Source organism: Ruditapes philippinarum, unplaced genomic scaffold (assembly GCF_026571515.1).
Source record: "Ruditapes philippinarum isolate M1 unplaced genomic scaffold, ASM2657151v2 ctg8777_1_1_1_1, whole genome shotgun sequence".
Taxonomy (NCBI): domain Eukaryota; kingdom Metazoa; phylum Mollusca; class Bivalvia; order Venerida; family Veneridae; genus Ruditapes; species Ruditapes philippinarum.
In genome coordinates, this window is record NW_026854666.1 from 1 (window position 1) to 12,062 (window position 12,062).

The window sequence follows — 12,062 nt, forward strand, 5'->3', positions numbered from 1 at the left end:
TCTAATAGAGGTAATTCAAGACAAGAATTATCACTTTGATTATAAATTTTTATCACTCATCAATAAAATAGTCAACTGGTATATATTTCCTATATGATTGACTTGTATTCTTTTCAAAATAGACTGATCTTTTACATCCACATAGTATAATTTCATTATCTATTTACTCTGAAAGTTTAACTTTAAAGTGGACCTGAAACTTGTTAAATTTTAACTGAATACAGTTGTGTAAGTTAGTGCAGATAGTTTATCTGTACAAGATGCTGAATCAAGTCCCAACTATACTTGTCAGTTAAACTGCTGGTTGAAACATTATTAAATTTAATTTGATGAAGGGTATATTACCAGAAACAGGTAGTTTAATAAATATAATAACCAACCTGGTGTTTTTAGTATGTTGTTCCCCTCTTATAACTTTTTAATTTATATTTTATTCATAAAGATCTAATCTTTCGTTTTGATTTTTTTTTATAATTTTGCATCAATTTGAGCAATGGATGTGTCATGTTTATTATGTTAGTGATATGTCAACACAAGTCATGAAGTACTAAAAATAAGAATGTTTACATAAAAGAATCTCGTCACATGTACAGACTGACCTGTTTTTATGCCAGTAATATAAACCGGCCAGTAACAGCACTTGTATTCAGATAGTAAAATCTCACAGATAATGTCAAGGTCATATGGTGACTTCCATGGAGAAAAACTTGAGGTACCCCTCCATTTATGATAGTAATATACTATTATGTCTGGGACATCCAGGATGGTTCTGGAAATTCAGTGACTGTCACAGGAGTATGGGGGATGATTAATGTCCAATTATAACAGTTATTTTTGACAAAACTTCCAGCGGACAACCATAAGTCTTGGAAATTATAAGTTCATGATTGTATCACATGTTAAAAGCAAATAAGTTTCTTGGCTAGAATTATTTCTATCTATTTCAATATTTCAACATTTCAAATTCTACAAAAACAAATTTTGTCCTAAAAAGAAAGCAAATAATCCCTTCTAATAAACATGTTTTAATTAAGTACAAAAATTTATCTCTTTCCTAAGTGATTATCATTTATCTCTTTCCTAAGTAATTATCACCTCCCCACATACATGTCAATTTATTGGTAACTTCGTCAACTACTGATAAGGACATTTCATTTTCAACTTAACATTTGAATTCTTCCCAAGAATATGTTTAGCAACCAACAGTTTAACCTTGAAGTGGATTATTTTTTTAGTAGAATGTGCAAATTTGAGGTACTCATTGAGAATAACCATTACTAATGGAAACTCACTTCCTGAGCAATAGGGATGTCCTCTATTTTCATGTGTTCTGAAATCAAGCACCATTAGACATAATATCACCTAACTAACCATCATATCATTACCTCACCATCAATATCACATTAATATCATCTTATTAACATCATTTTAAAAAAAAAATATCCATCAAACTATATCTTTTTATTAATTAAACAAAATATTAATTTAATTCAAAATAAACTTTTTCCCAATTTTTACAAACTAAATAAACTTTTTTACCAATTTTTACTTAACAGATGGTGGTTCACACTTATACAAAAGTTTTCATATTTGAAAGTAATTTTTTAAGGCTCTTGGGGTGACCAATGTTTTAAATACTAAAATTTTTCTCAGAGAAAAAAAAAAAACAAAAAAGAGAAAGCTATTATTGGGATTCAATTACTTTATATTCAATTCTGAATTTATTTTTTTTTCATTCTTTCTTTTCTAAAATAAAAGCATACAAGTTTTAAAAAACAACTAATGTCGTTTAACTATGGGTATTTCCCAACATTAGATTACAAAAGCTTTAAAATCAAAAGAACAGTAACATAAATAATTCTCCTCCTGCAGTCTTCCCACCCACATCCCTCTTAACCACAATTATTGAAAATGGCCCTTAATTAAATGACGCCGCGCCATGACAAAACCAAAACATAATGGGTTTTTGCGAACCAAAACATGGATCCAGACCAGCCCTGCACATCTGCGCAGTCTGAATCAGGATCCATGCTGTTCGGCATCATTTCTAAACTATAAGGGTTTTTGTAAGGGGAACAGCAATGGGATCCCTCTGAGATAACCCTGCGCGAAATCGCAGGGCTGGTCTAGATCCATGCTGGTCGCAAAAACTTTTATTTAGTTTTTGTCATGGAAAAGGCTAAAATAGTATGTATAAAAATCTTTGAGAAAAATGTCAATTGAACATAATGAATTACATTATATTAAATGTTCCTAATTCATTTGGAGTTTTCAAAAATTTAATAAAACAAAGATGAGTCTGGGTACTGTAATATAAGTGGGGTGGGGTAAATAATGTCAGAGGGGAGCAAAAAAAGTTAAACTATGTTATCTGGGAATAATAATCCTGCTGGTTTTTAAGTTGAATGCCCAGTTTGTTATGAATTCGCATGTGAACAAGTTTTCCAAAAATACTCTTCACGGAAGCGATTTCTTATGAGGAAACCCCCCCTGATACGGTTTCTGTAGATTTATGTGATCCAATTTTTAGCCTTGGGAAAAAAAATTTCTATCTCCCAGTGTTTGGTGTTTCATTTGGCATTGCTGATCTATACATATACAATATTTAACAATCAAAAAATTCATTTAACATTCCCCACACAAAAAAAAATTCATATGTTAAACAAATTTTAAAAAAAGGAAAAATGAGTGTAAAAAAGTTTTAAAATTTTTTCTCCCCAGAACAAACTTAATTTGTAATAATTTTCTTATTCTTGACCTTAGACACTGACTATTTATTGAATGAAAAGTGTGAGAAAAATCAATTAAACATGACCCATTTTTTCTTTTGGTTAATTACATCAAGAACTGTTGATGAAAACCATCGAAATGGACCTTTTTATAATTCAAACACAGTCCTAGGTTTATCATCATGGACAATACAAACTTTCTTTATTTTTCTTGTCTTTGAACTTATCCATCTGTACATAAGGAAAGCCAATAAAGTTTTAGATTTATTTAAATATACTGGTATTAAATGTGGAACCTCATCTCTAAATGCCATTCCCATCTTCTCCGATCTGGTCCTCGAGTCAGACCTGGACAACTCCTTGAACGTCTGAATGAAGGTCGTTTCTTCCCAACTCGTTACGTCTGAACCTTTTGTTCTTGACCACTTCCTGTAGAGGTCCCAGATCCATGTTGGATCCTGAAATGGAAAATGAAGTTTTTGTTTTTGGGTCTCGCCAACAAATGCCAAGGTCATATGCTGATTTTGCCAGCATTACTGGGTACCCTTCTGTGCAATGTTTCAATTCCAACATTACTGGTACCCTTCCCTGTGCACTGTTTTTTTTCCAACATTACTGGTACCGCCATCTTTCTGTGCAACTGTTTTTATTTCCAGCATTAACTGGTACTCTTCTGTGCACTGTTTCATTTCCCAACATTACTGGTACCCCTTCCTGTGACTGTTTTATTTCCAGCATTACTGGTACCCTTCTGTGCACTGTTTTTATTTCCAACATTACTGGTACCCTTCTGTGCACTGTTTTATTTCCAGCATTACTGGTACCCTTCTGTGGCACTGTTTCATTTCCAACATTACTGTACCTTCTGTGCACTGTTTTATTTCCAGCATTACTGGTACCTACTGTGCACTGTTTCATAGGAGAACTGCCAATGACCAGTTCAACATAAGGCATGTGTGATGATTCACATTTAAAACCAGTTATTATAGAGGATTCAGTGGGCTTTTTTTGATATGTCCGGGACAGGAAATATCTTCCAAGATTTGTCTAAAAACTGAAGAAGGTTTGGACCAAATTTTCAGGTCATTCCCTAGCTACATTTTACCAGAATTATCATATTTATATTGCACAAAATGACTCTGTATTTAATGTTTAAGTAAATTATTGTACCCCATTGCCAATATATAAATGAGACACTTATACAATATTTACAACAATTGCCAACTTCGTATGTTGTCAAAAATATAGTTTGTGAATAGTTTGTGAATAAAATGGCTAAATAGTGATTATAATTTGTCGACAATTTGCTAGTTTATTCTTATATATAAGGTTTCAATCAGATTGTTTTTCCAGTACAGACAGGCAGATAGTTTAAAAACAGTTTTCAGTTTATTTATTTCAGCATACTAGGAAATACAGTACATGTTCACTCCTATAACATATGGGCAACAGTTTGTAAATACAAAAGTTTGAAAAGAAATTGAAATATGAATCGCGTCATGACAAAACCAACATAGTGCGTTTGCGACCAGCATGGATCCAGACCAGCCTGCGCATTCGCGCAGTTTGATCAGGATCCATGCTGTTCGCTATTAGTTTCTCTACTTGATAGAGTTGATTAGCGAACAGCATGGATCCTGATCTGATTTGGATCCATGCTGGTCGCAAACGCACTATGTTGGTTTTGTCATGACGCGGCTCATTTTATTAAAACATGAATCTTTAAATCAGTGTAAAAAATGAACTTTATGTCAAAAAGCTCTTAGGAAAAAAAGAAAAGAAAATTACTGATCTAAATTTCTCAGAAGAAACCAATCTTTCATCTGAACGTTTTCTATTTTTGTTGACAAATGTTAACTTACAGTTTTGGTATCAGGAGTGCTTGTGGACACAATCACATTTCTGGGTTGTCTTGCTGAGTGACCTTGTATTTTTCAAGGACATTTTTAACGCCATTTAGCACTAAATAGTAATGGTGTGGCACAGTAATGAAACAGTCTAGAAGCCTGCTTTAATTGCTTCATAATAGATTCCTGCAAACATACAATTAACATGATAATATAAAAATATACTGCCATGTTTATCACAATTTCACATTTCACAGAAAATCTTAATATTATACATGTTATTCACTTAGACATAAATGCTATTTTTAATTCCAAACCATTTCACTGCTACTTTACAATTAAAACTTGAAATAAAATAGAGGTTGTAAAGTTCAATTAGATTGAGCTTTCACAAATATTGCATAGGCAATGAAATTTTAATTAATAACTAATGGAATTATACTAACAGATATTGGATAATTAGGTGACATTTTCTGTACCCACATGACATACAACCTGCTAATATTGTGGATCTTGTCAAATTCTGAAATCAAAGCTCAACAAATTAAATCATTTCAATAATTTATTTGTTCATTTTATAGAAAATATTTCAACAAAAATATCATACTCATAATATTACAGTCATTCTATCTCTTACAGGTCATTCTCAACAATGGTATAAACAAGGGGAGTTGTGACTAAGTTGTTTAGGTGTCTGCTGCAAAACCCTGAGGTTGTGGGTTTAAGCCCTATCCAAGTCATCTACATAAATTGTAATATGACACCAGCACTGGCTGGTTCTCAGGAAGCTACGTGAAAGTCACAAATACTTATTTCATAATCAAGATTAAACGAATATATCTAAAATAAACTAAAATAGCAAAATTAATTCTAATCTGATTTTGAAAGAATGTGAATTTTAAAGAACTTACGTCTTTTGTGATCAAGTCTGATGTCATGGGCTTGTTGGCCATATTGTTTCACGTAATCAGTATGGCAAGCCAAGTATGACACATGGAGTGGCTTGTTCGGGTACAAGTCTTTAAATGTAACATCAAAAGGAAGGTATGTCTCCCTGACAGAAGACGAACTCTGTGTACGATTTAACTTCTCCTTATTTGGTGGGGGCGGGGCTGGACAGTTGATCAGCTGATCAATGGAGTCGGTCTGCTGACTCATTTTCTCCTGTAATAGCATAGCTTATCAATTTAATCTCCTTTAACGAAATATACTTTTATTTACAAGCACTTTATGCCTCAAAAATGAATACAATTTTTTGAAATTTGTCAATTAATTTCATTGCTCACTTAACAATATTTTATTTTTTAATATATTTTTAAATTTTTCATGAAAATTAGCAGGAATCTGGAGGAATGCTTCTTTAAGTCTGCAATAAGGTTTAACCCTTTAATCTCTGACACCAGTTTTGACAGGTGTCTTCTCAATTTCAGTATTGAGACCTTGATTGAGATCTTGATAGGGTTAAACAATATGATAATTAAGTAAACCCTGTACAATAAATTTACCAACTTACCATATTGCACGCAGCATTACCATACATGTAGTGATTAAACAGACCACATTTCTGTGTAACAACATTAGATAACAGGTGTGTCCGACAATTGTTCCATTGTACTAATTTTATCATGTGCTTAGATAAAGTTGAGAATGCCTCATTTGTCAAGTTGTAAGCATACAGCCATATCTGAAACAAAACAACACCATAGATGAAAGAAAGTTTTATCCCATACTGATACTTATCCACTACTAAAAACAATAGTATTACCAATCTTGCCCAGTTACTATCTTCATTTTGATTCAAGTCTTTACTTATTGGTCAGGAAAAGTACAATACATTTTTTTATACAATATTTCCATGTGTATGTCTACTAATTGGTATTAAGTATCAAATTTTCAGATATTTTAGTTTTCACTCAATATATATTTGTATGTCTTATTTTATAAACATGCATATATTATTCTTTTCTTTGAAAATATATCAATAACTTGAAAATATTGTTGCACTAAATAATGGAAAATAGATTCTACAACATACTGACAGAACGATATACCTCTTTGTTTTTCAACGAGAGAAGTAAGAATCTCTGACGTGGAATCAACGATGTCGACTCTGAGAACATTCCAAATGTTTTACCTTCTGTTACCGATGGAATGTGAGCTGCAAATTTTTGTGAAGCATGCTTTCCTGAATAAAAAATTAATAAATATCCTAGAATATATAAATAATATATACATTTTATATAAAACAATACCAATTGTATTTACATGTAATCTCCTATATACAATTTGTTTTGCAAGATTTTACCTAAATATGATAGTAATAAAAGGCTAAATTTTTAATTAATTAACTGACAGAATATGACAGTGCCGTTGCAATAAACCTTTCAAATTATACTATGTTTCCTTTATACATATATATCAAACCTTATATATTGACATTGCCCTTGGAATTTAAAAATCACTAGAAATGTGTCCATAGGAAACGGATGCCCTCACACGACACTGTTCTGTCAATCTTATGACTCTAGGTCAAATATTTTTTGGACTACATGTGCCACAAGTTGAAAACTAAAAATCAACAAAGGGCCATAATTCTGTTAAATTTGGTCGCAGCAAAAATTCCTTCCTTTACTACCATCTACACATTAAGGTTGTTCATCCCTGGAAGTTTAAGCAAAATCTGCCATCCGGTTTAAGAGGAGTTGCGTTCACAAAATTTCTACATAGTATATAGTGAAAAAATCAACAAAGGGCCATAATTCTGTTAAATTTGGTTGCAGCAAAAATTCCTTCCTTCACTACCATCTACACATTAAGGTTGTTCATCCCTTGAAGTTTGAGCAAAATCTGCCATCCGGTTTAAGAGGAGTTGCGTTCACAAGATTTTCGGGACGTACGGACAGACGTACGGACGGACGGACACTCGGACAGACAAGTGCAACGCTATATGCTCCCACTCTGTGAGGGCATAAAAATACTAAGATTAAATAGCTTACAGTATAGAACCTATTTAGATTGTACAGATATACTCTATGTCTGGTTCTATACTGTCATCGATATCTTCAGCACTAAGAAAGTTAACCTCTATTCTACTGAATTACAATGTTCCTTTGTGACAGGTGAGCTAAAAAGACTACACCTCTTTTTTATAAATTGAACATTGCCAATAATATCCTCCAGATATTTATAGATATTTATGCAGGTCAAAGGGGTAATTGACTTTTAACATGATGCTTATTTTATGAATGTTCAGGCTACCATGCCTCTATACTGGTGTCATAGGTTAACCACACATTTGTTTCCAGTAGGGTAAGGGTTAATATTTGAGCCGTGTCATGACAAAACCAACAGTGAGTTTGCAACCAGCATGGATCCAGACCAGCCTGCGCCAGGATCCATACTGTTCGCTATCAGTTTCTCTACTTGTTATAGATTTTGGTAAGCTAACAGCATGGATCCTGATCAGACTGCACAGATGCTCAGGCTGGTCTGGATCCATGCTGGTCGCAAACGCATTATGTTGGTTTTGTCGTGACGCGGCTCATTTTACCTTTAATACTGGAGGATTGTTCAGGATTATCTTCCTCATCATATGGATGATGTATAAACGTGTACCACTGTTCAAAGTCACGACTTATTGCAGCAAAATGTCTGTCTACTCCAGGTGTAAGTGTCTGTGGTCTGCTATTGTCCAGGGAGGTCTCTGACCTGCGTCTTCCAGTCTGAAAATATCAAAGTACATACCACTTACCTTAAAATGCCGAATTTAAACATTTTTTACACAGTTCATCAAAATAGGCAATGTTTACACGGAAATTTAATCGGTTCATACAAAATTTCAGTTATTTTGTTCACCATTTAAACTCAATGCAGACATACAAAGTAGCAAAAAAATTTTGTATGTCAACTTTACAAGGTTCCATGCTATATTTTTGAAGAGAAACTTTTTTATCTTGTTAAATGATGCATATTGCTGATACATGCTCCAGCATTTGGTTATGTCAAATTGATAACAATCAAGTATAGTATAGTCGCACTTCAATTCCAGTGATTTCGTTAAATTTCAAAGAAACTTTTATTTTTTCAAAACATTCAACAAAAATTAATCTGTTCTTTATATTCATATTCTTAATACTGACATACTAAACAGACAGCAAAGACATGTTATGTATTTCAGACAAAGGAACAAAAAAAACATCAACATACAATTATAAAGAACTTATTTTAAAGCAAATTTACAGCAAAAAATAATATTGAAAAATCTGCTAGTTCAGATTTACCTGACCATCATGTAGTATTATTTTGGGAATGAGGAACTCTTAAACAAACATACCTCAAAAGGAGATCTGTTTGGTACATAGAGAACACCTATATTTGAATCCTCGTCAACTTCTTCTTTAGGTAACATTTTATAAACCTTTGTGTGCATTGTTTGACTCATTCTTGACACTATGTGCTGGAACTCTTGTAATACATAGTCTAACGAGAACCGTGACTTCAGAGTCAGGTTCAACTTGTTAACTGATGGTGCCTCTGAAATACAAATGTTACATTATTTCATTCATATGATTCTGACTGTATGTCAAAGTTTCTATGGTTAAGGCTAAACGGCAAACATTCCAGCTTGTAATAGCGTAACTAACTCAAAAATGCTCGTCATTTCATTCTTTATGGCTCACGTTGGAAACCCTAATAGAACCGTCAAACTTTTGGAAGCTATATTAGAAATGAGTCTTTAAACTTAAAACTCATATTCACAATATTTGAAGTGAATTCCTTTGATAGTCTTTGACAAATGGATCTTAGCCAAAATATAAAATATTAAGTTGAAAAAGAATCAAAATTTTACAAAAACAAATTTCAGGATTATACATCATTTTGAAATGTAGACATTTTTTATGAAGGATATGAATAAAAAGTTTGAAGTTTATTAGGTAATCAACCTGAACAAAAGTTTATCCACATTGACACCATTGCCAACTCTGACCATAGTGTCATGATAATAGCTCCATTTTTTTTGGACAAAAATTGGAGCAAAATATAATTCTATATACTGGACCAGCAATCAAGAGACCAGTAGTTCAAGTCCCGGCTGCAGTGTGCCCATTTTTTACGAGTGAGTTTTCTATATATAATATATAAGGAAATTGTTCATAAATATATGGACTAACCTAGTTGACTACAGAATACAAGCCAGTCTTCCATCAGATCAGAATATATTTTATGTAAAGTTCCTCTGTCGCCACTTTCATACTGATTTACTATGTTCCCTAGTTCTGCTCTATGGGGGTTGCTAATCATCACCTTGTCTGGCATAGGGGAACTCGCCTTTGACCCATGACCAGAATCGGGTCCAGGCAGATCAAAAATCTAAAAACAACAAGAACATGGTAGGAGTATTTAATTCAAAACTTTGTTCACAGTTTTTATGATGAATTATCACAACATTAAGGTTATATAAAATGCATAAATCCATCAGTTTATTCACTAAACTCTAAATTTTTTTACAGAGAATTATGTATAACCATGTTTAAGAAAATATAAGTTCTTTTAAAGTCTGGATGAGAAAAAATTGAGCAAATAAATGGAACACTCTCCAAAGCACATAAAATGGTCCATTATTTATGATGTAATAATTCTTGTTTATTAAGACCTACAACCAAACTTTATATTCATTGTAAAATATTGAAAGAATTCCACAATGTAAATTTCATACCTTACTGTCTGGTGTAGGGGACATAACTTTCTTTGAAGAATTTATGAAAGCATCTCTTAAAGCTTGAAATCTGGATGGATTCTGTAATGATGACCGGCGGTCAAGACCTCGCCGAGTCTCTGAAGGTTTCTTCAACACCATAGATAATTTTCTCTCCCGAAAATCTTCACCTAAATGATCAGTATTATTTATATTAGATCTATTATACTTCATAAATGAAAAGCAATACTAGATTAATATCTTCCAACAAGAATTTTTTTCTTTAAAAAAAAAAATCAAATCACTCTTTTAAATCATTACTCAATACACACGTTATTAAATATACAGTATTAATGAGTGTAATACAGATATAATAATTAATAGAGGTAATATTCAGGTTGTATATAATATGGTATAATTCATTGATGTATACTGTGTTAAAAGAATAGTAAGCTATCATTTTAACTAAGAAGGTAATCTTCTTCAAGATCCTTTTCATTCAAACCTGAAATTATTTCTTTTTCAAAATTTCGGATTGAAAGTTATATGAAATCTTCGATTTTGAAACAGAACAACAGAATGATGCAGTTAAAAAAAAAATACAAATCCCAAGAAATAATTTTTAACAAGAGGGCCATGATGGCCCTGAAATCGCTCACCTGTATATAGGCCCCTGGACCAAGGCCAATTTTAAACCAGTGGTTTTTATTTGAACAAACTTGGTAGACACCCAATAGAAGATGTTTCATGATAAATATCTAAGCTCTAGCTCTTTGGGGTTTTTATAAGAAGATTTTTTAAGTTTTCACTATATACATATAGGGAAAAACAATGACCACACCTGGGAGGGGCCAAAGTTGACCCCAGGGCTTTTATTTGAACAAACATGGAAGACACTCACTAGAAGATATTAAATTTTCATGCTTAGTATCTTAACTCTAGCTCTTTGGGTTTTTAAAAAAAAATTTTTTTAAGTTTTAACTACATGTATATACAAATAAGGAAAATCAATGACCCCCTATGGCAGGGCCAATTTTTACCCCAGAGCTTTTATTTGAACAAACTTTGTAGACACCCGCTAGAAGATGTTTCATGCTTAATATCTAAACTCTAGCTATTTGGGTTTTTTAAAAGAAGATTTTTTAAGTTTTTACTTTATGTAAATAAGGAAAATTAATGACCCCCTGGGGCGGGGCCAATTTTGACCCCAGGGCAATTATCTTAACAAACTTGGGAGACACTGACTAGATGATGTTTCATGCAAAATAATTTAAGCTCTAGTCTTTCGGTTTTCTAAAAGAAGATATTTTAAGTTTGTTTTTTTGGTTGCCATTGCAACCAGAGTTCTGCTTGGAATTAAATTCTTTGAACAATTTTTAAAGTTGACTACAAAAGGAACATTCCTGTAAAGTTTGGATGAAATTGGCTTTGTGGTTTATGAGGAGATGTTGTTTAAAGTAAAAGTTTACGGCCGGACCAAAAGCGATCACAAAAGCCCACCATGTCACTTTGTGATAGGTGAGCTAAAAATATTACAAATAATTCACCGGAAACAATTTACTATGTTTTGTATATTTGACATAACAACTGCCTTGTATGGACAGGACAGGACAATAAAACAACAACAAGTGCTCCATGCTTGAACAATCTGTAATGCTTCTAACAAATAAATTCAACAACAACTGTAGCTATAACTTCATAATGTAAACAAATAAATAAAACAAAACCCATTCTTAAATATAAATTTTTCTTTCTTACTGTTCCATTAAAAATAAATAATGAAAACAATGT

General features: G+C 32.5%; 1 protein-coding gene across 1 annotated transcript; it reads right to left on the reverse strand.

Moving 5' to 3' along the window:
- Positions 1 to 4,633: 4,633 nt before the first annotated feature.
- Positions 4,634 to 11,727, reverse strand: LOC132740712 (KICSTOR complex protein SZT2-like). The gene is made up of 9 exons (XM_060728676.1): positions 10,293 to 11,727; positions 9,748 to 9,946; positions 8,910 to 9,109; positions 8,127 to 8,298; positions 6,628 to 6,761; positions 6,090 to 6,260; positions 5,488 to 5,740; positions 5,023 to 5,099; positions 4,634 to 4,762 (listed from the first exon to the last, which is right to left on the reverse strand). Exons 1-9 carry the CDS (start codon positions 10,503 to 10,505, stop codon positions 4,676 to 4,678), a joined length of 1,506 nt encoding a protein of 501 aa, XP_060584659.1. The 5' UTR covers positions 10,506 to 11,727; the 3' UTR covers positions 4,634 to 4,675.
- Between the last annotated feature and the right edge of the window lie 335 nt (positions 11,728 to 12,062).

What these genes read in the sequence shown, in the direction of transcription:
- LOC132740712 (XM_060728676.1), bottom strand. Translation starts at nt 10,505, where the DNA reads ATGAAGTATAATAGATCTAATATAAATAATACTGATCATTTAGGTGAA. An exon ending in TGTATTCTGTAGTCAACTAG is followed by an intron (nt 9,110 to 9,747) that starts GTTAGTCCATAT and finishes TTTGTATTTCAG; the next exon opens with AGGCACCATCAGTTAACAAG. An exon ending in CAAACAGATCTCCTTTTGAG is followed by an intron (nt 8,299 to 8,909) that starts GTATGTTTGTTT and finishes TGATATTTTCAG; the next exon opens with ACTGGAAGACGCAGGTCAGA.